Genomic DNA, 25,277 nt, shown 5'->3' on the forward strand with positions numbered 1-25,277 from the left:
TTTGCATCTACTTCTGGTAGTTCTTACAGCAGTTTTGAATGCTTCCCCTGGTCTGTTTATATGCCTTTTTTTTTTTTCAAGAAAATTACCTTCCCATTGACTTACAGAGTTGATCTTTTGTTTCTTTCAAGATATCTTCAGATCTTCATCTCCCTTACTATAGGATTCTGGCATTCATCTGAGTCAAGGTTTTTTGTAGCTAAGACAGAAGTATAACTGTTAGGGAAGTGATTTTCAACTCTTAGTTTTGATGGCATACCTTTTAAACAGTGGCTTCTTCCTCAATTTGCCATATTAACCCCTTTCCCCCCTCAATTAAGTTTTCTTCCAACTCTGAGACTCATGTTTTTCAGGTTTTGTAAAATAAGTTTTTAACCTTAGAATTTCAAAGATCTTTTTATGAAAATGTCACAGGTGGTCTTTTCTCTTGTTAATTATGTAAACTCCTGTCTTGCATTCTTTCCACGAGCCCAAACCACCTCAAAGTATTCTGTTTCACCCACTCTCACACTCTACAATTCATTCTTCTTGCATTCCCTGCTGTACCACATTTCTCATACATCCCCAATTTTTTTCATCATTGTATCCGGTCATACCACATGCGACATGCTACATAGGTAGTAGTTGGTAGGCAGCCGGTGACCAGGGAGGTATATTACCAGTACTACCTGCCTGGATATCGGGAGAGATATTAACTGCTGTGTAGTGAGCCAGCACTTCAGTGGTTGTCAATTTGCATTCTGCTGATCCAGGTAGTTGTCTTTTCTTTCTTCCTCACCCACTGTTGGACTACTGGCATTCTGTCCACAAACATACAATCTCTCCTTGTCATATATAACACTTGACAGCACTCAACTCACACAGCTCTTTCTTCTAGGCTCTAGATTTTCTTGCAGAGAGCACTAATGCACTAGCCCTGCCTTTTGTCAAAATGGTAGTAGCAATAGATAGCATTAGTAGGTAGAACCATTTAGGTAGGAACATTAGGTAGACACATTATATAGAAATAGTGGGTAGTAACATTGGGTTGAAGTAGTTTGTAGGAACATTAGGTAGAAGCCTAGGCAAACACTGCACTAGAGTTGCCCTGAACATTAGGTAGACACATTATATAGAAATAGTGGGTAGTAACATTGGGTAGAAGTAGTTTGTAGGAACATTAGGTAGAAGCCTCGGCAAACACTGCACTAGAGTTGCCCTGTGCTAGTGGCCTATTAAGAGTGAGGGACTAAGAACTAAGAAGCAGCACTGAAGTTTAGTTATGGAGACTTGTTTGCCATGGCCACCCCCTTGAGGGAATTTCAGTTGGAGCGGGCATCAGAGATATAGATAGACCGCATGCTTCTCTCCAGTAGTCCATTCCCACAGCCTGGATTCTTGACCTCTGACTCATTCCATGTCTGTGATTTGGCTGTGTAGGTCAAGGTTGGGAGGACTGTGCTGTCCCCTAATGCTTTCTTTACTTTCATACTTACACCTCTGGAAGACTATGCTGTCCCATAATGCTTTCTTTACTTTCATACTTACACCTCTACACTTTGATATTCTATAAAGGGAGCCAACTACTCTTCTACCCTGTACTACTCTCTCACATATCTTTCCTTCCATATCACTAGACTTACCCAAGGTTGTCCCTAAATACTTAAATTCTCTCACATCCTCTAGTCTTTCTCTCCCGTATCTAAAACATGGTTTTCATACACGTTCTTCATTCACTCTGTAGGGTTTTACAAAATCTGTACTTTCACTCTGTTTGCTTTCAAACACCATTACTTTACTGTAACTCACATTTACCTTCAGTTGCCTGTGCTTACACACATCATGAAAGGCAACCTTCTGCAACTCCTCTTTGCTCTTAGCAAACAACACAGTATCATGACAACCTTCTGCAACTCCTCTTTACTCTCAGCAAACATTACAGTATCATCCACAAACAGGCTAGTCAGTAGCCATTATATCTCATTTCCACACTCTATTTCTGCACCCAATTTCCCCAAGTTTTGCTTTCACCTTTTTCATCACTTTATCCATACATATGTTGATAAGCCATGGTGACATCACACAATCCTGCTTAGAACAAGCTGCTTAGAACTTCTTATCTTTTGCTAGATACTTTTTCACAATCATATTCACAACAAATATCTGACTCACGCATCCCCTACCTTTCCTGAAACCCCATTGCTCCTCACTTATTCTGCATTCAGTCACTTCCATTGCTCTATCAATCAACACTCTTGCATAAACTTCTCCTGATATAATTAACAGATTTATTTCTTTATGATTGCGACAGACATCCTTAGCACATTTTCCTTAGAATAAAGGACCATTCAACCAGAGCCTATTCCAGAGTGGTTACAGGCTGATTTCACCCCTTATATAGACTTATGGTCCTCCTTTTGGTGGATGTTCCACTGTCCAGGCAAGGAGGCTCTTTTGTAAATTCCACAATTTTTTTTATTCTGTAAGGAAAAAAGGATTGTTGAAATACATACAGTTGCCATATGATCAAACACTATATTTATTCAAGATACTTAAGGAGGAAGCAAAGAAATTAGGATTGACTTGGGGGGTTATAACCCCTCGTATCCTGACAGTGCCAATGTGTTGAATCAAAGGCTTCTTTAGCGAGGTAACTTCAGCTAATCTTTTAGAGACCAGAATGTTTAGAAGAAGACTTGCACTGTATTTCTGTATAATTTTTATGGTTGGTCATGGTTCCTTTTTCATGAAGAGCACTTGCTGCCTGATGGGTCTAAGTAGGACATTATTCAGTGGGAGCCTGGTTGTGATAGTAACTAAAAATGACCATCGATATGGAAGATTACCTGTTTAACATTAACAAGCCCCACAGAGATTAGACAGCTTATTTCAGTATTCCTTAAAGATTTTTTAAATAACCAAATGTCTTTAAGGCCACCATTGGGTAGACATGAGGCTTTTCTTGGCTTTCTAGGTCACCTTTTCCTTTGGAGGATTTCCTGGGTAATACTTACATTTTGAAGCCCTGAGGACTCATGATATCCACTGGGCAAAAGATTATACATTACACTTCTTTATTTTTTTAGAGTTTTTTTTTTATTCCTGGGGATAGGGGAGAAAGAAGACTTCCCATGTATTCCCCACGTGTCGTAGAAGGCAACTAAAGGGGGAGGGAGCGGGGTGTTGGAAATCCTACTCTCCCGTTTTTAATATTCCAAAAGAAGTAACAGAGAATGTGGCCAAGCAGTGATATTTCCACTAAGGCTCAGTCCTATGTTCGTAACACTACCTCGCTAATGCTGGAAATGGCGAATATGTATGGAAGAAAGAAAAGTTTTTTTCTAATTACAGAGCTGACTTTGTCATGGACCTCCAAAGTGGTTCCACTCATAAGGGAGAACATATTTCCTCATATTTAGATTGGACAGTATCTCCCTAGGCCTTTTCAGTATCATTCTTATAAGTCTCCTCTGCTTTTTTCACCTGATAGAGCTGTTGATGACTAAAGTTCAGTGGGAGTCTTGCAGTATGCCTTGAAAGAGCATTCATTTCCATAGAAAGAGACCTTTTGTAACTTCTGCCTTAGCAACAGTGCAGACACGTTATGGCTCCACTTTTCCTTATGAGGCTCTTCAGAAAAGCCTTAGAGCTAGATCAGTTTTGGAAAACTATTTTTGAACCTGTTTCTTTGAAGGATTTGTAGCTGCTTCCACTTCTAACCATCACAGTCAGCATTGTCAATCCTCTCTTTCCATGAGGTTTGAACCCAGGGAGTATCATCTTGCTTTCATTTCAAGCTATTTCCAAGCATTCATTTTTTGGAGTTTTGCTTATTGATTTAAGGTTGTTACTAATATGCACACTATCTTATGTGTGGTGTTAACTTTGATTTCAATAACCTGACAAGTTATTGTGATGTCACTCATTCCTCTCTGTGGCATGTGAACCTGAGAGTCTGTATCAGCTCATTAGTTTCAAGCCAGACATGAGTCAACAGAGGCTGTCTCTGAATTCAGGGTGTGAGACCATGCTACTTTGATGCTATTGATGCATTGATTGTAGAATTCATAAGTGGAAGTGGCTTTTATGAAAGACTGATGATGAATGGTATACTCTTTTCTTGATAATGAATAAACTGCCAGAGTTGGAATAATGGGCAGGGTTGATGTAGGGATAAGGGTGGTGGGAAGGAAAATATTGGGTTAGGGGTAGAGGAAAGTTAAGTTTGATGTGTTAGACCTGCCTCTGATAATCCATGCCCAAAACAGAGAAATGAAGATGTTTGCAAAAAAAAAGTATCAAAATAACATTAGTGATGAGGTTATATAGTAACCATGCAGGTTGTCATTTTTTGTTAGCATTTCATTGGTTTCTTTCCTATTTGTTACCCTGCAAACCACCCCAGTTTTCTGCAACTGTGGTGTAATTGTTGAAATGCAATAATGGAATGCCTTTCATAAATTTCTTTACGCAGGCTGGCTCCATTGAAAATCACTGCAACATGTACTTATTATTTTTTTTTTTTTTTTCTTTTTTAACTATTCGCCATTTCCCGCGTTAGCAAGGTAGCGTTAAGAACAGAGGACTGGGCCTTTGTGGAATATCCTCACCTGGCCCCCCTCTGTTCCTTCTTTTGGAAAATTAAAAAAAAAAAAAAAAAACGAGAGGGGAGGATTTCCAGCCTCCCGCTCCCTCCCCTTTTAGTCGCCTTCTACGACACGCAGGGAATACGTGGGAAGTACTCTTCATCCCCTATCCCCAGGGATAACATATATATATATATTCATGTGAGAAACTGCAGAAGCTGGTGACTGAGCCCGGCAAAGTGTGCGAAAGAAGAAAGCCAAGAGCAAATGTGAACAAGAGCAAGGCAACTAGGCACAGCAGGGCCGAGGGCCAAGTCAGCTGGGAGGCAAGTTTGAATGGAGAAAAACTGGAGGGAGCAAAGTGTTCCAGACATCTGGGAGTGGATCCGGCAGCGGATGGAACCAGGGAAGAGGAAGTGGACCACAGGGTGGGGGAGGGGGCGAAAATTCTGGGAGCCCTGAAGAACGTGTGGAAGTCGAGAACATCATCTCGGCAAGCAAAAACGGGCATGTCTGAAGGAATAGTGGTTCCAACAATGTTGCACGGCTGCGAGGCGCGGGCCATGGACAGAGTTGTGCCCAGGAGGACGGATGTGCTGGAAATGAGATGCTTGAGGACAACGTGCGGTGTGAGGTGGTTTGATCGAGTAAGCAACGCAAGGGTAAGAGAGCTGTGTGGAAATAAAAAGAGCGTGGCCGAGAGCAGAAGAGGGTGCCTTGAAATGGCCCGGGCACATGGAGAGAACGAGTGAGGAAAGATTGACCAAGAGGACACATGTGTCGGAGGTGGAGGGAACGAGGAGAAGTGGGAGACCAAATTGGAGGTGGAAAGATGGAGCGAAAAAGACTTTGTGTGATATTGTTTTAATATACAGTCCATACAGCCGCACAGAATGACAATTTCCTAAGTTTTATGTTAAAGATGCTACAGTATGTATGACTGTACCCTGTATAAGTGTTCACACGTGGTTATACATTTCTCATGGATGTTGGTTTCCTTTAATAGGGATTCAGCGATTAAGAAGCTTAGCATAATGAACGACATTAGAAAAAATGAAGCTGCTGATAGGCTTTTTCATGGAGTGTGGTATTAGTAAGGTGGGAGTGAGGTTATGTGCGATCAGGCACACAGGAGCTGAGAGTCATCATGAGTTGTTCATACAGGTATCACGCTTGGTATTAGTCATTAAGATTGCAAGGAACTCATCATATTATTTTGCCTTTAAGATGAACTTTGAAATAATTTACTGAAGATCCCAACACCATTATACTCAGCCTGTTAACGGTATAAATGATACAGGAAAATGACACAGTGTTCATTATCTGGCCAGCAGACACCTTGTTCTTCATACCCATTTTACCAGATAATTAAATTTGCCTTTAGCATAATCTCTTATTAAACTCCGTATATTATGATGTCATCAGATGAGGTCGTATATGTAACAATATTAATTCATTCATTTTAGTTGTGTTTACGCAAAGCGTTTTGTTCTGTTTTAATGCTGGGTTTGGCCACAAGAGGCGCTTTAGTTTGTTGTTGTTGGATTGGAGGAAGAATGCAAGATGTAGAGGATTGTCTTCTCTTTGATTCATCCTGCTTGGTTATCATGAACGGACAAGAGGCACAGCTATTGTAAAATGGTGGTAGTGGGACATATGCCAGCGACGATTATAGAGGTTTCAGCTGTTCTGGTACTACATCGAGATTCAAGTGGAAGAGTCCCACCTGGCTTGGCACCACGTCCTGATTGTCTACCTGCCTGCTGTTACTCTCGAATCATCGTTTGTGGCGGAGGGTCAACATGAATTCCAGGGACAGTATTTATGAGGAAGAGGAAAGTACCTGGGGATGCCTGGAGCAGTGGCGGTGCACCAGGACCGCATGGTCGTGGGTACTCCATGGCACCACGGTGAGAAAACCCAGTGTTAATGTTTCTCTACCCGCAGCCTTAGATTTACCATCGTCCAGTGTTTCTGAGGATTGGTATTTGGGGATTCTGCTCTTCAGGAATAATTATCTGGAACTGTCAGGGATGGACCAGATAGATGAGTCGTTTAAAGTAGAACTGTTTGAAAGTTGTATAGGCATTGATGGGCTTCGCATTGTCAATAGCTTATGATTCTCAACAAGTGAAAGTAGACATGTACTAGATGACTTCAACAAATTTTAAGAGATAATAATTGGTGAGCGATTTTTTTTTTTCGGAGGTTCCAAGTTAATATATGTGAGCAAGGGTTAGAAGAAGTATTGAACATTATATGGCTGCTCTCAGGAATATGGCAAAATCCTGTGGCTTTTGTGAGTGTATGCATGATGTTGCTAATGGACCAGCCAATACTTGGTATTAGAGATAATAAGACAAGGGAAAAACACATCTCTCAATGGAGGTTAGACCTACAGTCTGCCATAGACATTTATACAGCTGTGAATGTGGCAAGTACTCAGCTGAAAGTGTTGACAGAAACTGAGGAGGTAATACATAGTGTTAATGTGGGCAAGAACTTTAGCAGTGCAAGATACTGTCAAAGTGTAGGAAATAATGTTAGGAAGGCACAACAATGGCGTGATCAAAAGTACTTATTTAACAAGTTTAGTGAGAAAGATATTAGGCCATTTAGCCACAGATGTAGTGTTAAAACTATTCCTGTTTGCAAATTTTGTTGTAAGGCTTATGAGTTGATCAAGAAAAAATGTCCTGCTTGGGGGTGACTTTGTAATAGTTTTCGTTCAAGAAACCATATCAGTGCCTCAAAGTGTTTGTACTGCAAGAGTTTATGCTGTGTGCAAGAACAGAGATAAAGTCTCCTGTAAGTGATACAGAACTAGTTATTTGTGTTGAAACCGTTCATTCCTTGCCACTGTCAAAAAGGTATCTACTGTAAGATGTTGATCAATGTTGAGCCAGCAAAAATGCAAATTGATTGTGGTGCTACTGCTAGTGTGTTACCTGTTAAGCATATTGTTATTGTTCATGTGTTTAAGGAGAAGGTTACCCTTCAGATGTTGGACAGTTCTATAAAGAAGACACCAGGCAGATGTGTTGTAAGGACAATGGGTCCCAGAACGAGACTGGAGTATGATGTTCGGTATGTTATTGTTGATGATCAAACTAACCTTATGCTAATACTTAGTGCCAGTCAGCAGTAAAGATGGGATTGATAACCATCAGTTATGATGATTTTGAGAGCATTAATGTAAAACATCATGTTAATTTGTGTATAGAATTTCCTACAGTGTTTGATGGCATTCTGGGATCATTGCCTGGTGGCTATGTGCTTTTAAAAATCTCTGGTGATGCTGATTGTGCTGTTCAGCCAGCCAAGAGGATCCCAGAGGCCATGAAACAAGAAGCCAAAGAGGGGATAAGTTACAACATGGAGGTAAAATATTTCCTGTGGATGAAACAACTGATTGGGTGATCAAATGTGTCTCACTACAAAGAAGTCAGGTGATCTTAGGGTATGTGTTGACCTTAGACCCTTAAATGTGGTCCTGAAAAGGGAATATTATAAATTGCTTGTTATAGAGGATATTTTACCTGATCTAAATGGTGCTACATTATTTTCCATCTGTGATCTAGAGGCTGGCTCCCATCATTGTGAGTTAGATTATGAGTCCAGTTTGTTGATAGTGTTTGCTTCTCCCTTTGGGAGATACAGATGGTTGGGTTTACCCTTTGGCCAGAAGTTGCGCTGTAAAATCTTTCGAAAGGGATTGCATCAAGATGTAGAAGGCTTGGAGGGCGTACAGTGTGTAGCAGATGATGTACTATTGTATGGTGATGAGACAAGCCATGATGAGAGGATGAGGAAGTTTTTAGCAAGGTGTGCTGGGGTAGGAATAAGACTCAGTCAAAGGAAATGTCAATTTTGTATTCCTGAGGTTAATTTTGTGGGGCATGTGGTGACAAGTAAGGGACTTAGGCCTGATCCTAAAAAGGTGGAGGCCACAATGAAGATGGAACCCCCTAGAGATAAAGATGATGTGCAACTTTTGGTTGGCATGGTGAACTATCTAAATTTCTGCCCGATTTAGCTACTATACTACATCCCATTGTCTGTCTGACTGGGAAAGATATTGAATAGAGATGGGAGAATGTGAAGGCTAAAGCATTTCAGGAAATTTAAAGCTCTCTGACAAAAGCACCAGTTCTAAGATACTTTGACTCCAGCAAACAATTAGTAATTCTGTTGGATGCCAGCAACAAGGGCATTGGCACAGTATTGTTTCAGGAAAACCATCCTTTGTGCTACACTAGTAGGGCACTGACTGATACAGAGAGTCGATATGCTCTTACAGAGAACGAAATGAAAAGATGCTTTCTTTTTTTTTCCAAGGCATGGTCCTGTGAGCAGCATTTCCTTGTATCATTTTTCTGCCCTGCTTACCTCTCCCTTTTACCAAATACATGCATGTGATCTGCACATTGTGAACTCTTACAGCTAGAGGTATGTGGGTGGGTGACATTAATCAAGTTGGAGTTGCTGATTGGCCAAGGGCTAGTCTGTATATCAAATGAGATACTAAAGTCACCCTAGGATTAATTATAAAGCTTGAATGGAGGATAGTGTTTCTTCACAGGAACCATGAGAATAGGGAGGTCCCTTACCCATATATTCCCAGGGACTTCATCTCATGCTTATGGCATATGACCTGAGAGACAAAAGTATTTTTTCTTTTCTAAAACCTACTTCAGAGGAGAAAATGCTTTCAGTAACAAAAATATGATCACTATGTTGGACTAACTAAACATCCACTATTCATCCTTAAGATTTTGTTACTTTGAAGTGGAAAATGATTGCAGTAAGGAAAATGTGAAATGGATGCAGATGTGTTTCAGGTTTTTGTACTCTTTTAAAAGATAAGAAGTTTTCTGTAACATCATAAAGAATTAAGCTCATAGCACTGTTGTTGAGAAATATAGTCATGGTGATCATGATCTTATGTAAATACGTGTGTATTTACATGATTATTTTTTTGTATCTTATCTGTAGGTCCAGTTATGTTGTATCCTTAATTGAAAAAATGAAAATTTTCACAGGCCTGAGAGTGATGTGCGAGCCATTGTTGTAACTGATGGAGAACGTATCCTTGGCCTTGGAGATTTAGGCGTTCAGGGTATGGGCATTCCCGTTGGCAAGTTGTCCTTGTACACTGCCCTGGCAGGTATTAAACCACATCAGTGCCTGCCTATTGTTCTAGATGTGGGAACCAACAGAAAGGTGAGCAAATCGTGCATCATATTTTTATTCTTGTTTGGTATTTCATGCATTAGCGAGGTAGTGCAAGGAACAGATGAAGAAGCAGCACTCATTTACTCGCATCCACTCTATAGTTGTCATGTATAATGCATTAAAACCAGAGCCCCCTCTTTACAGTGAAACCCTAAGACCTTTCAGTACTACATCATTCCTGCTCATTCTGTCTCATGCATGCCTCATGTAACTCCAAGCTTCTTCCACTTCGGTGAGGAAAGTGTGTAAGATCAAGAAAAGCTTCAAAGAGACCTGGATATTACCACAAATGGGCAGATAAGAATTTAACTGAATTTAATGAAGAGAAATGTGAAAATGTTAGTCATGGGACAGCAAATTCTACTGCAGTGCCTACATACTGAGGCCCCACAGGAAAAGAAATAGAGAATTAAGCAAATGTTTGAAATTTGGGAATGATTATCAGTGAAATCAGAGAAAAACTTGAATTTAAGGAAGGTATTGAAAAGACTGGAAGAAGTAAAGTGTTTTAGATATCTGGGAGTGGATCTGGCAGCAGATGGAACCATGGAAGCGGAAGTGGATCATAGGGTGGGGGAGGGGGCGAAAATTCTGGGAGCCTTGAAGTATGTGTGGAAGTCGAGAACATTATCTCGGAAAGCAAAAATGGGTATGTTTGAAGGAAAAGTGGTTCCAACAATGTTGTATGGTTGCGAGGCGTGGGCTATGGATAGAGTTGTGCGCAGGAGGATGGATGTGCTGGAAATGAGATGTTTGAGGACAATGTGTGGTGTGAGGTAGTTTGATCGAGTATGTAACGTAAGGGTAAGAGAGATGTATGGAAATAAAAAGAGCGTGGTTGAGAGAGCAGAAGAGGGTGTTTTGAAATGGTTTGGGCACATGGAGAGAATGAGTGAGGAAAGATTGACCAAGAGGATATATGTGTCGGAGGTGGAGGGAACGAGAAGTGGGAGACCAAATTGGAGGTGGAAAGATGGAGTGAAAAAGATTTTGAGTGATCGGGGCCTGAACATGCAGGAGGGTGAAAGGAGGGAAAGGAATAGAGTGAATTGGATCGATGTGGTATACCGGGGTTGACGTGCTGTCAATGGATTGAATCAGAGCATGTGAAGCTTCTGGGGTAAACCATGGAAAGCTGTGTAGGTATGTATATTTGCGTGTGTGGACGTATGTATATACATGTGTATGGGGGTGGGTTGGGCCATTTCTTTCGTCTGTTTCCTTGCACTACCTCGCAAACGCGGGAGACAGCGACAAAGAAAAAAAAAATTGAAAAGACACTGACATCAAGCCAAATTAATGAATGAAGTGATATTTAGACCATTTCCAGCAAGAAGCAGACTTGATGATGATGTTTATTGTACATATAAAAAGTAAACTTGAATACTGCTGTGTTGTAGTCATCAGTACAGCAGATTGAAATAAACAAGATAAAGAGAATACAGAGTTTAGTAGAAACCTTACATAAGCTGAAGTGTGGCAAAATAGTAGGATTGGATGGGATTACAGTTGGGTTTCTTCAGAAAGTTTGTGACGTTGCCTGGTTAGTCGGACAAATAAGATTTTTTCTGGTCCAAGTCAAGGTGCCCGAGGATTGGTAGAATACGTGTTTAGTCCCTTATATAAAGGTATAGAGAACAAAGATGAATGCTTGAATTACAGAGGTATAAGTTTGTTAAGTATGTTTGTTAAGGTGTATGAGAGAAAGGCAGTTGAAAGGGTGGTGGTATGCACAGAACATTTGACTAGGGAGGAACAGTGTAGTCTTAAAGGATGTGTGGATCATATATTTGCACAGAAGAATTTCGTGAGAAATCCTTGGAGAAAGAGCAGTCCATATGTGACATTATGGATTTGGAGAAATAGTGTGATAGCATTGACAAAGAGGCCTTGTAGAAGGTACTAAGAATATAAGGGGCAAATGGAAAGTTACTAAATGCTGTGGGAAGTTTTTGCTGGCATAGCAAGGCACATGTGCAGGGTGGAGGCTGAGTGGTTCTTGATGAAGGTGGTTTTATTTGAATGTTATGTCCCTGTAGTTGTTTAACCCTTTAGCAAGAAAGTATACCACAAGAGATACTTGGTTCACATTATTTTAGGTGGTGAAAAATTAGGATCTTACCAATAAAGGGTTAGTGGATAAGGGAGGTGAAAAGCAAAGGTTTTTGAGTGAGGGGCAGTTGTGTGGTATATTAGGGTTGGTGGGGCTGTTTACATGTGATACAGCTCTGTTCATAGATTTCAAATAGAAACTCGGGAAGTTGGTGTCAGAGTTTTCGAGAATATGTAAAAGAAAGTTAAGAGTGAATATGAACAGAGTGGGTGAAAGAAGGTTGAGAATGACTGTGAACAAAAGGAAGATATTAAGATACATTTGTGGTAAAAGAAAGTTAAGAATGACTGTGAACAAAAGGAAGGTAATAAGGTACAGCTGTGTAAAAGAAAGTTGAGAAAGATTTTAAACAAAGAGAAAGTAATAAGGTACAACTAAGGAATGAGATATGATGGTCTGAGAGTGCAAGTGAGTGGAGAGAAGCTGGTGGAAGTAGAGTGCTTTAGGTACTTGGTAGTGGACATGGCAGTGGATGTAACCATGGGGTCTGAAGTGAGTCACAGGGCTAGAAAGGGGGCTGAGGTCATGGAACGAAGGAGTGTGTTGAATAAGGGATCAGTTTCTGTTAGGGTAAGGGTATGTTTGAAGATATATTACTTCTGACAGTTTTGCATGGATGTGTCTTTGGTCCTGAATATAAGCAGAAGAGGACAGACTTGTTAGAAATGAAGTGCCTGAGGACAGTATGTGCTGTGAGGCAGTTTAATTTTGTAAGGAATGAAAACCTAAGAGAAAGGTGTGGTATTAAGAATAGTCTGATTGAGAGAGCTGACTGCAGTGTTGAAATGGGTTGGATGTATGGAAAGACTAAGAGGATCTGTGTGTCAGACAGGACAGGAGAATGGAGAGAAGGGGAGACTAAGAAGATTGAAGGATACAGTGAAATAGGCTTTGGGTATTAAGGCCCAAGCAATCATTAGGGTTAGAGGTATGTATGGGATAGATTGAATCAGGTTGATATGGTAAATTGAGGTCAACATGCTGTCAATTGGCTGAATGAGGGCATGTGAAGAAATCAGGGTAAACCATAGAATAGTCTGTGGGACATGGCTTTATATGGTAGGCTCTGGTTTAGGTGCATTTTGCATACAGCAACAGTTAGTGGATGTGTACAAAAGAGGTGATTGTTCGTCTTTTCCTACTGCTACCTCATTAAGGTAGGAGAAGCAATTATATAAAACCCTGTGTGTAAAAAGAGCATATGATATGAAATATCTTTTCATACAGTATGTTTTAGAATTTATTTAGCAGATGACTTTTATGAACTGATATTACACTGATAGAACATAGTTAATCCTATTTTTCTTATAATCTTATACAGGAGCTACTGGAGGATGAGTTTTACATTGGTAATCGTCATGAACGTGTGACTGGTGCATCATATGATGAATTCATTGATGAATTCATGTTGGCAGTGATTCAACGATATGGCCAAAACACTCTTATCCAGTTTGAAGACTTTGGTAACCATAATGCCTTCCGTTTTCTTGAGAAGTACGTGTCAACTGTTTTCAAATTGTCTGTTGAGTATTTTGCTGCTGGGAATGATATTGGGAATTTTGGTCATGTGGATTGAAGCTGAAGTGGGTCCAGACTTTATAAGTAGCACCTACTGATAGTGTTTAGGAATTAAGATAAAACTTTAGATAGTTTAGAAGGGTATGAGCATTATGGTGCATTAACAAGAACAGTAGATAGTGAAATTATTGTTTAACTTTCAACTTCCTCCTTTCATGCACTCTCAAACTCAGAAATCAACTTCTTCAGTTTCCCATTGAAGTCTGCCACCAGAGCCTGTCATGTACAAACAGCAACTGACTCACTTTCCTTCCCCCTTGCTGACTGCAGCCCTGCCCCTCCCCACCAGAACTCTTATGTTTACCTACCTCACCACCCAATCCATAATCAACTATCATCTCACACCCTTGAAGTATACCCACCTTTACTTGGAGGCACTCACCTTCATTTCTTCCTGCTCACACATATGCCTTACTCTCTTGATAAAACTCATTGTCTGTTGTAGCTTTATCTACGCCATATATTCATAACACCTTCTACAAAGCATTACTTTTATGCTTTTTCCAGATCCATAAGTGCCACTTACAAATCCTCCTGTTTCACTAAATTTTTCTCACACTTTTCCTTCTCAGCAAACACATAATCCACACAGCCTCTTCAACTCTTGAAACCACATTGTTCCTCCCCAGCCTAATGCTCTGTGCATGCCTTTACCCACTCAATCACCACTCTTCCATGCAACTTACCATGGACACTCAACACGCTTTTACCTCATTAATTTGAACACTCACATTTGTCCCCATTGCCTTTATACAGTGGCACTATACCTGCATTCCACTAATCTTCAGTTATCTTGACATGGTCCATACCTACATTGAGTATCCTAACTAACCAATCAACACAGTCACCCTCCTTCATAAGAAATTTAACTAGTACTTTCCACTCCAGCCGCCTTTCCACATTTCATCTTGGGCAAGGCATTCACCTCTTCCTGTCTTTTCACCAAACCACTTGCTATGACTTCCTCACTTCATTTACCTCCACCCATACACCCTACATCTGCTGCCATGTCATCAACACATTCAACAATCCTTCACAGTACTCACTTTATCTCTACTTCACGTTATCACTATCAGTTGCCATTTCTCTTTTCCTTGATGTTCTTATTTGTTCTTTTTTTCTTACACTATTAATCTTCCAAAATATTTTCTTATATTCCCTGAAGTTATGCAAATACGTAAACATGTTCAGTAAGGATAACCATATCTTTCACTCAACCCTAGAAACCCTATATAATCAGTTTTGCAAAATCTGCCTCTCAAAACATGGGAATCTTATTTGGGTGCCATAATTGTTTTTCTTGTGAGCAGCTATTTCATATCTACATGGTTCTTATTCAACCAAGGAGTACTGCTCATGTGTTTAGTATTGCACATTTTTAGCATCTTTATTAGTGATAGTTGAATCAGATGCCTTCCTTCACATATATAACCTCTACCACCAGTATCTAGGGACTAAAGACCTAGTGATAGTTGAATCAGATGCCTTCCTTCACATATATAATCTCTCCCACCAGTATCTAAGGACCAAAGACCACTTGTTTCCCTACCAGTACCTGAGGAACAAGCTTCCTCCCATCCTCCACTGGTACCTGAGGAACAATGCTTCTTGCCTTACCTGTCCATTTGTGTGGAACAAGGATCCTTGCCTACCACACCAGTACCTGAGAAACAAAGTTTCTTGCCTCTAGTCAGTCCCTTAGATAAGTTTCCTCTACCATTAAAAGGATATTTTATATCAGCAAGAGGATAAAAAGAAATAGCTTTAATTGAAGCAAAGGTTTCCAGGACAAGGAGCAAGTTGCTGGAGACAATGATGAGCAATTCTGGAAGATGTAGGTGTGGTGGAGATTAGGAGCATACAGGTTAGAATGTCTCCAGTTTGGGGAGGGGAGTGCAGAGTGATTATCTCATGGTCCAAAATGTACATCTTATATCTTTAATGTCACAGTGAATTTTATTATTTATTCTATTTTTTTATTATTCACCAGATCCCCTTTTTACAACCTATGTGACTTACATTCATCCATACATGTGACGACAGGGAAAAAATATGAATTAACAGATAAAAATCATGAAATATGAACTAAAGAACCTTAGATGAAAGGGAAAAAGAACAACAGAATTATATAATAAAACTGGTTAATAAGAAACAAGATAATCATGATAGAAATTGAGCAGGATAAAAGAATGCTGTACAGGTATACAAATTCTACATGCCATGCTGAAATGTGTCTGATTTACATCCATTTCTAGATCCAACTGGTCGGTCAGAATGGAACTCGGACGTATGTCAGGGAGGGGGTGTACTTGATCACCATTTCCTGCATTAGCAAGTTAACTCTAGGAAATGGATGAAAAAAAGACCTCTCCACTCACATACACACATATATACAAAGGCAAAGGGGATAAGAGTGAGTGCTCAAATTACAGAGGTATAAGTTTGTTGAGTATTCCTGGGAAATTATATGGGACGGTATTGATTGAGAAGGTGAAGGCATGTATAGAGCATCAGATTGGGGAAGAGCAGTGTGGTTTCAGAAGTGGTAGAGGATGTGTGGATCAGGTGTTTGCTTTGAAGAATGTATGTGAGAAATATTTAGAAAAGCAAATGGATTTGTATGTAGCATTTATGGATCTGGAGAAGCCATATGATAGAGTTGATAGAGATGCTCAGTGGAAGGTATTAAGAATATATGGTGTGGGAGGCAAGTTGTTAGAAACAGTGAAAAGTTTCTATTGAGGATGTAAGGCATGTGTACGTGTAGGAAGAGAGGAAAGTGAATGGTTCTCAGCGAATGTAGGTTTGCGGCAGGTGTGTGTGATGTCTCGATGATTGTTTAATTCTTTTTATGGATGGGGTTGTTAGGGAGGTGAATGCAAGAGTTTTGGAAAGAGGGGCAAGTATGAAGTCTGTTGGGGATGAGAGAGCTTGGGAAGTGAGTCAGTTGTTGTTCGCTGATGATACAGCGCTGGTGGCTGATTCATGTGAGAAACTGCAGAAGCTGGTGACTGAGTTTGGTTAAGTGTGTGAAAGAAGAAAGTTGAGAGTAAATGTGAATAAGAGCAAGGTTATTAGGTACAGTAGGGTTGAGGGTCAAGTCAATTGGGAGGTAAGTTTGAATTGAGAAAAACTGGAGGAAATTAAAGTGTTTTAGGTATTTGGGAGTGGATTTGGCAGCGGATGGAACCATGGAAGCGGAAGTGGATCATAGGGTGGGGGGAAGGGGCGAAAATTCTGGGAGCCTTGAAGAATGTGTGGAAGTCAAGAACATTATCTCGGAAAGCAGAAATGGGTATGTTTGAAGGAATAGTGGCTCCAACAATGTTGTATGGTTGCGAGGCGTGGGCTATGGATAGAGTTGTGCACAGGAGGGTGGATGTGCTGGAAATGAGATGTTTGAGGATAATGTGTAGTGTGAGGTGGTTTGATCGAGTAAGTAATGAAAGGGTAAGAGAGACGTGTGGTAATAAAAAGAGTGTGGTTGAGAGAGCAGAAGAGGGTGTTTTGAAATGGTTTGGTTACATGGAGAGAATGAGTGAGGAATGATTGACCAAGAGGATATATGTGTCTGAGGTGGAGGGAACGAGGAGAAGTGGGAGACCTAATTGGAGGTGGAAAGATGGAGTGAAAAAGATTATGAGTGATCAGGGTCTGAACATGCAGGAGGGTGAAAAGCATGCAAGGAATAGAGTGAATTGGAACAATGTGATATACGGTGTCGATGTGCTGTCAATGGATTGAACCAGGGTATGTGAAGCGTCTGGGGTAAACCATAGAAAGTTCTGTGGGGCCTGGATATGGAAAGGGAGCTGTGGTTTCGGTGCATTATTACATGACAGCTAGAGACTGAGTGTGAACGAATGTGGCCTTTGTTGTCTTCCTAGCGTTGCCTCGTGCACACGAGGGGGAAGGGGGTTGATATATCATGTGTGGCATGGTGGCGATGGGAATGAATAAAGGCAGACAGTATGAATTATGTACATGTGTATATATGTATATGTCTGTGTGTGTTTACATATGTATACGTTGAGATGTATAGGTATGTATATTTGTGTGTGTGGACGTATATATATATACATGTGTATGTGGGTGGGTTGGGCCATTCTTTGGTCTGTTTCCTTGCGCTAATGCAGGACACAGCGACAAAGCAAAATTAAATAAATAAATAAATGCCTTTGCTTATACAAAAAATTAATATAGCATGTAAAAAGATAAAGAATAATTGAAATCACTGGATACAAAAAGTAAGCAAATTGTTTAAGCCCATGCACATAGCAAGGCTGCTACTGCTTGCTGTTGGGTGACTCAGCCATGACTCAGCAGGGTTTTGAATGTTTTTATTTTTTTATTTGCTCTGTCGCTGTCTCCCACGGTAGTGGGGTAGCATAAGAAAACAGACAAAAGAACGGCCCAACCCACCCACATACACATGTATATACATACCCGTCCACACATGCAAATATACATATCTATACATCTCAACATATACATATATACACACACAGACATATACATATATACACATGTACATAATTCATACTGGCTGCCTCTTTTCATTCCTGTCGCCACCCCTCCACACATGAAATAAACCCTCCATCCCCCCTCATGTGCATGAGGTAGTGCTAGGAAAAGACAACAAAGGCCACATTTGTTCACACTCAGCCTCTAGCTGTCATGTAATAATGCACCGAAACCACAGCTCCCTTTCCACATCCAGGCCCCACAGAGCTTTCCATGGTTTACCCCAGACGCCTCACATGCCCTGGTTCAATCCAATGACAGCACGTCGACCCCGGTATACCACATCGTTCCAATTCATTATATTCCTTATATCACTCAAAATCTTTTTCACTCCATCTTTCCACCTCCAATTTGGTCTCCCACTTTTCCTCGTTCCCTCCACCTCTGACACATATATCCTCTTGGTCAATCTTTCCTCACTCATTCTCTCCATGTGAACATATCATTTCAAAACACCCTCTTCTGCTCTCTCAACCACTCTCTTTTTATTACCACACGTCTGTCTTACCCTATTATTACTTACTCGATCAAACTATTTCACACCACATATTATCCTCAAACATCTCATTTCCAGCACATCCACCCTCCTCCAAACAACTCTATCTATAGCCCACGCCTCGCAACCATATAACATTGTTGGAACCACTTTTCCTTCAAGCATACCCATTTTTGCTTTCTGAGATAATGTTCTCTACTTCCACACATTTTTCAACGCTCCCACAACTTTCACCCCTTCCCCCACCCTATGATTCACTTCCGCTTCCATGGTTCCATCCGCTGCCAAATCCACTCCCAGATATCTAAAACACTTAACTTCCTCCAGTTTTTCTCCATTCAAACGTACCTCCCAATTGACTTGTTCCTCAATCCTACTGTACCTAATAACATTGCTCTTATTCACATTTACTCTCAGCTTTCTTCTTTCACACACTACCAAACTCAGTCACCAGCTTCTGCTGTTTCTTACATGAATAGGCCACCAGCACTGTATCATCAGCGAACAACAACTGACTCACTTCCCAAGCTCTCTCATCCACAACAGACTGCATACTTGCCCCTCTTTCCAAAACTCTTGCATTCACCTCCATAACAACCCCGTCCATAAAAGAATTAAACAACCATGGGGACATCACACATCCCTGCCACAAACCTACATTCACTGAGAACCAATCACTTTCCTCTCTTCCTACATGTACACATACATGCCTTACATCCTCGATAAAAACTTTTCACTGCTTCTAACAACTTGCCTCCCACACCATATATTCTTAATACCTTCCACAGAGCATCTCTATCAACTCTATCATATGCCTTCTCCAGATCCATAAATTTTTTTTTTTTTTTTTTTTTTTTATACTTTGTCGCTGTCTCCCGCGTTTGCGAGGTAGCGCAAGGAAACAGACGAAAGAAATGGCCCAACCCCCCCCCATACACATGTATATACATACGTCCACACACGCAAATATACATACCTACACAGCTTTCCATGGTTTACCCCAGACGCTTCACATGCCTTGATTCAATCCACTGACAGCACGTCAACCCCGGTATACCACATCGCTCCAATTCACTCTATTCCTTGCCCTCCTTTCACCCTCCTGCATGTTCAGGCCCTGATCACACAAAATCTTTTTCACTCCATCTTTCCACCTCCAATTTGGTCTCCCTCTTCTCCTCGTTCCCTCCACCTCCGACACATATATCCTCTTGGTCAATCTTTCCTCACTCATTCTCTCCATGTGCCCAAACCACTTCAAAACACCCTCTTCTGCTCTCTCAACCACGCTCTTTTTATTTCCACACATCTCTCTTACCCTTACGTTACTCACTCGATCAAACCACCTCACACCACACATTGTCCTCAAACATCTCATTTCCAGCACATCCATCCTCCTGCGCACAACTCTATCCATAGCCCAGGCCTCGCAACCATACAACATTGTTGGAACCACTATTCCTTCAAACATACCCATTTTTGCTTTCCGAGATAATGTTCTCGACTTCCACACATTCTTCAAGGCCCCCAGAATTTTCGCCCCCTCCCCCACCCTATGATCCACTTCCGCTTCCATGGTTCCATCCGCTGCCAGATCCACTCCCAGATATCTAAAACACTTCACTTCCTCCAGTTTTTCTCCATTCAAACTCACCTCCCAATTGACTTGACCCTCAACCCTACTGTACCTAATAACCTTGCTCTTATTCACATTTACTCATAACTTTCTTCTTCCACACACTTTACCAAACTCAGTCACCAGCTTCTGCAGTTTCTCACATGAATCAGCCACCAGCGCTGTATCATCAGCGAACAACAACTGACTCACTTCCCAAGCTCTCTCATCCCCAACAGACTTCATACTTGCCCCACTTTCCAAAACTCTTGCATTTACCTCCCTAACAACCCCATCCATAAACAAATTAAACAACCATGGAGACATCACACACCCCTGCCGCAAACCTACATTCACTGAGAACCAATCACTTTCCTCTCTTCCTACACGTACACATGCCTTACATCCTTGATAAAAACTTTTCACTGCTTCTAACAACTTTCCTCCCACACCATATATTCTTAATACCTTCCACAGAGCATCTCTATCAACTCTATCATATGCCTTCTCCAGATCATAAATGCTACATACAAATCCATTTGCTTTTCTAAGTATTTCTCACATACATTCTTCAAAGCAAACACCTGATCCACACATCCTCTACCACTTCTGAAACCACACTGCTCTTCCCCAATCTGATGCTCTGTACATGCCTTCACCCTCTCAATCAATACCCTCCCATATAATTTACCAGGAATACTCAACAAACTTATACCTCTGTAATTTGAGCACTCACTCTTATCCCCTTTGCCTTTGTACAATGGCACTATGCACGCATTCTGCCAATCCTCAGGCACCTCACCATGAGTCATACATACATTAAATAACCTTACCAACCAGTCAACAATACAGTCACCCCCTTTTTTAATAAATTCCACTGCAATACCATCCAAACCTGCTGCCTTGCCGGCTTTCATCTTCCGCAAAGCTTTCACTACCTCTTCTCTGTTTACCAAATCATTTTCCCTAACCCTCTCACTTTGCACACCACCTCGACCAAAATACCCTATATCTGCCACTCTTATCATCAAACACATTCAACAAACCTTCGAAATACTCACTCCATCTCCTTCTCACATCACCACTACTTGTTATCACCTCCCCATTTGCGCCCTTCACTGAAGTTCCCATTTGCTCCCTTGTCTTACGCACTTTATTTACCTCCTTCCAGAACATCTTTTTATTCTCCCTAAAATTTAATGATACTCTCTCACCCCAACTCTCATTTGCCCTTTTTTTCACCTCTTGCACCTTTCTCTTGACCTCCTGTCTCTTTCTTTTATACATCTCCCACTCCATTGCATTTTTTCCCTGCAAAAATCGTCCAAATGCCTCTCTCTTCTCTTTCACTAATACTCTTACTTCTTCATCCCACCACTCACTACCCTTTCTAATCAACCCACCTCCCACTCTTCTCATGCCACAAGCATCTTTTGCGCAATCCATCACTGATTCCCTAAATACCTCCCATTCCTCCCCCACTCCCCTTGCTTCCATTGTTCTCCCCATTTGCGCCCTTCACTGAAGTTCCCATTGATTCCCTTGTCTTACGCACTTTATTTTCCTCCTTCCAAAACATCTTTTTATTCTCCCTAAAATTTAATGATATTCTCTCACCCCAACTCTCATTTGCCCTCTTTTTCACCTCTTGCACCTTTCTCTTGACCTCCTGCCTCTTTCTTTTATACATCTCCCAGTCATTTGCATTATTTCCCTGCAAAAATTGTCTAAATGCCTCTCTCTTCTCTTTCACTAACAATCTTACTTCTTCATCCCACCACTCATTACCCTCTCTAAACTGCCCACCTCCCATGCTTCTGACTATATTTAGTTTAAATTTGGCTTATCAAACTGTCATTGTGGGACAGACCACCATGTTCCCTAACATTTTGTTGGATTATTTAAGTCGCATCTAAACAAATATCCGTATCTGAAGATTAATGAAAGGACTGCCCATTCCCTTACTTATGTTATATCTCACATGACTTCTTATTTGTAACTAGATAAATTTTCAGAGCTGCATCTCTTTGATTAGATTGCTTTGATTCTTGGGTAAGGAGTGCAGAACACTGAACACTATACATTATAAGACATTATCACTTTCCTTCGTACTGAATACATTAGTTACTAAATTATTCATTTTATACTTCCTCAGAGTCTTTACAAATGTATTAAACATTGTTTTTGATTGATTTCTTTATTCCAGATATCGTGAGAGGTATTGCACTTTTAATGATGACATTCAAGGTACAGCATCTGTTGCTGTGGCTGGTCTGTTAGCATCTCTACGAATCACAAAGACAAAGTTATCCCAGCATAAGTTCCTCTTCCAGGGAGCTGGTGAGGTAAGCTCATACTTAAGTTTACTGTAGACAATATATTTTTCTTAGTGTAGCACATGATTAATGATTAATCCATTAGATGATATTCATGAAATGTTTCAGTTGTGAGCTTCATCTGAGGGTAAAGATTGTTGTAATGTACATCCTAGGAAATGTGGATTTTTCTCCTGAGATTAGGACAGTGATTAAAGAAGTAAAAACTAGACCATGTAATATTTTCCGGTTGTATAGTTGTCCAGAGTAGTTCAGAAGTTGCAGTTAATAGATGAAGAGCTCAAAATGAAAAATAAGATGAAAGAAAATGATCATAAACTCAAAATGCTTGAAAGAATTGTAAGAGAAAGCGGCCAGAACAAAGTCAAGAGGGTTCTTTCTGGGAGACCATGAAACTGATGTCAGAGCAGAATCACAGACAACACGAACCATTGAAGCTGATCGGGATCAGAGATAAGGAAGTTATTGTGGGAATTAGGAAGTGACATGAAACATTTTGGGACGGTAATTTGATCTAGGAATATTTATGAAACAGAGGGAAGGTAAGTAAATCTGAGTGAATCTAATAGAGATGTTCCTTTTTTATTCTTAAGGATGAAATATTCGGGTAATATGAACGGTGTTTAATGGCAGGTTTAGTTAGGTGCAGAGTATTCAAATGGAATGTATGAGATTGAAAATCCAGATTGTAGAAAGAGCCAGAGAGATGGAGGTGAATGAATTACTATTACTGGACTCTACTGATAGTGGAGTTAAACCAAACTTAAAAGGGTTTGTGAAGTTGAAGGTTGAAATAGATACATATATGATGGTTATTGGACCTGGATGAGGAAGATATCTGATTAAAAGGTTTTGTAAAGGAAAAAAGAAATAAGACAGAATTACAAGAGGCTTTCAAGATAGCAGTTGCCGTTTCAGAGATTAAAGAAACAGAAAGACTGGAAGAATATAGACAAGATGAAAGGGCAAAACTCGTAAAGATTACATTCTAAATGGAGAGTAGATGTTACCAGAACAGGATGAAAAATAATCTACATGAAGAATTCAATGGGGTTTTGATGAGAAGAGACAGTTCAAAGGAAGAGTGAGAAAGAAATTTACATCTCGGTGACAATAAATGGAGAACATTAAATAGAGACCACTGAGCAGATCAGCATCACCTCTAGCACAAGAGGACAGGTATAGTAAGTTGTGGGACTGTGGCTGAAGGGAATGAATATGATTGTTGGTGGATTAGTATTAAATGGGAGACAGCTGTAATGTAAAGAGAAAATACAGGTGGTCAAACATTTTGGTGTTAGAGTTGGAATAAGACTTATCAATGACAGATCTTTCTTGTTGGATACATGATAGCAAGGAAGGAAAGAGAAGACAACAGAGGATGTTCTAGAATTGGCCATGTTTGTAGGTAACTGCCAAGAGTTTCAGAAAATTTAATAGGCCGACCAGGTATGCACTTCAGTAGTTGTCAAGGTGCACTCCTTTGACCCTGGTAGATGTCTTTCCTTTTTGCCTCACCAACATGTTGACTACTGGCTTTCTCTCCACAAACATATGATCTCTTCTTATTACACATAATAGTTGACAACACTGAACTCGCACAGCTCATTCTTCATAACTCTTAGTTTTCCTGTGGTGAGCACTATGCACTAGCTCAGTCTTTTGGCAAAATGGTAGGAGCCATATATAGCAGCAGTAGGTAGTAACATTTAGGCAGGAGCAATAGGTAGAAACATTTGGGAGTAGTAGGCAGAAGCACAGTCCCACACTGGCAATCTTCAACATGGCAAAAGCTTTCGATAGTGTTAATCATAGCACTGTCAAATGGGTCATGTTATGGAAGGAAATTTCAGCCCCAGTCAGAGCATATGTTATGTTATATGTCGATGTATGACCGAGCCTTCATCCATATCGAAAGCAGCGGGGAGATGTCGGAAAGAATGAGTATGACTTGTGGGGTCAAGCATGGTGACCCCCTTTTGCCTATTCTTTTTAACCTTGTGATTGATGAAGAAACCACAAGGTTTTAGGAATCAGGTGTAGGGTTTGGGTTTGAAGGCTGAAAGGTATCAATAGTAATGTTTGCTGATGATGTAGTTCTGGTGGTGCGGATGGTGGTTGGTCTGCAGAAAAGCATAGAGGTCATGGCAGAGGCTCTCTCAGGGGGTAGCCTTTAGGTGAATCCAGGAAAATGTTGAACCCTTAGCATGGAGATTGATGCAAGCATAAGGCTTGATATGTCCATAAGAACAGGACATTTCAAGTCTTGGGCAGTTCTATCAGCTCCATGGATGCTGAGGACGATTCTAATCATTTAGGCATTCTTCGCGTGGGAGGCAGGTAATGATCCCATGGTTCCTTTGCTAGAAGAGGGGCTATCTGACTTCACCAGATCCCCTCTAAAACCTCAGCAGATGATCATGATCCTCATTGACCATCTCGTGCCCAAGCTCATGCACCACCCGGTGCTGGGTGAAATTTATAGATGCACATGGTGCACATGGACACACAGGTGTGGATGGCTGTTCGCTACTTTTTTTGTCTGCCTGCTGATGCTCCTTGTGTGTACTTCCACTTGGCAACTGGGGATAGTTGGCTTGTGATTCGCAGCTTTGTCTTGATTGTCTGGCTTCACAAACAAGCTAGGTTTGAAATATTGCTTACCTCGTCTGATCCAGTAATTCAGGCATTAGTTTGGGAGCCTGTAATTAGGAAGAAATTACAGAGTTAGTTGGGCCCTGCATGCATTGCTGGTCAGCAGGTAAGCAATGAAAATAAACATCTGCATGCATGGAGGTCAAACCCAGTCAGCACC

At 40.7% G+C, this 25,277-nt stretch overlaps 1 protein-coding gene across 3 annotated transcripts in view; it reads left to right on the top strand.

Annotated features, from left to right (window-relative positions):
* Positions 1-25,277, top strand: part of LOC139765866 (NADP-dependent malic enzyme-like) — a 109,831-nt gene that overhangs the window by 39,641 nt on the left and 44,913 nt on the right. For all 3 annotated transcript variants that reach the window (XM_071693728.1, XM_071693726.1, XM_071693727.1), the window contains 3 exons: positions 9,608-9,788; positions 13,235-13,407; positions 22,333-22,471. In XM_071693728.1, coding sequence (XP_071549829.1) covers positions 9,608-9,788; positions 13,235-13,407; positions 22,333-22,471 — 493 coding nt within the window. The remainder of the gene's footprint in view (positions 1-9,607; positions 9,789-13,234; positions 13,408-22,332; positions 22,472-25,277) is intronic.

This window comes from Panulirus ornatus, chromosome 56 (assembly GCF_036320965.1).
Source record: "Panulirus ornatus isolate Po-2019 chromosome 56, ASM3632096v1, whole genome shotgun sequence".
In the NCBI taxonomy this organism is placed as follows: domain Eukaryota; kingdom Metazoa; phylum Arthropoda; class Malacostraca; order Decapoda; family Palinuridae; genus Panulirus; species Panulirus ornatus.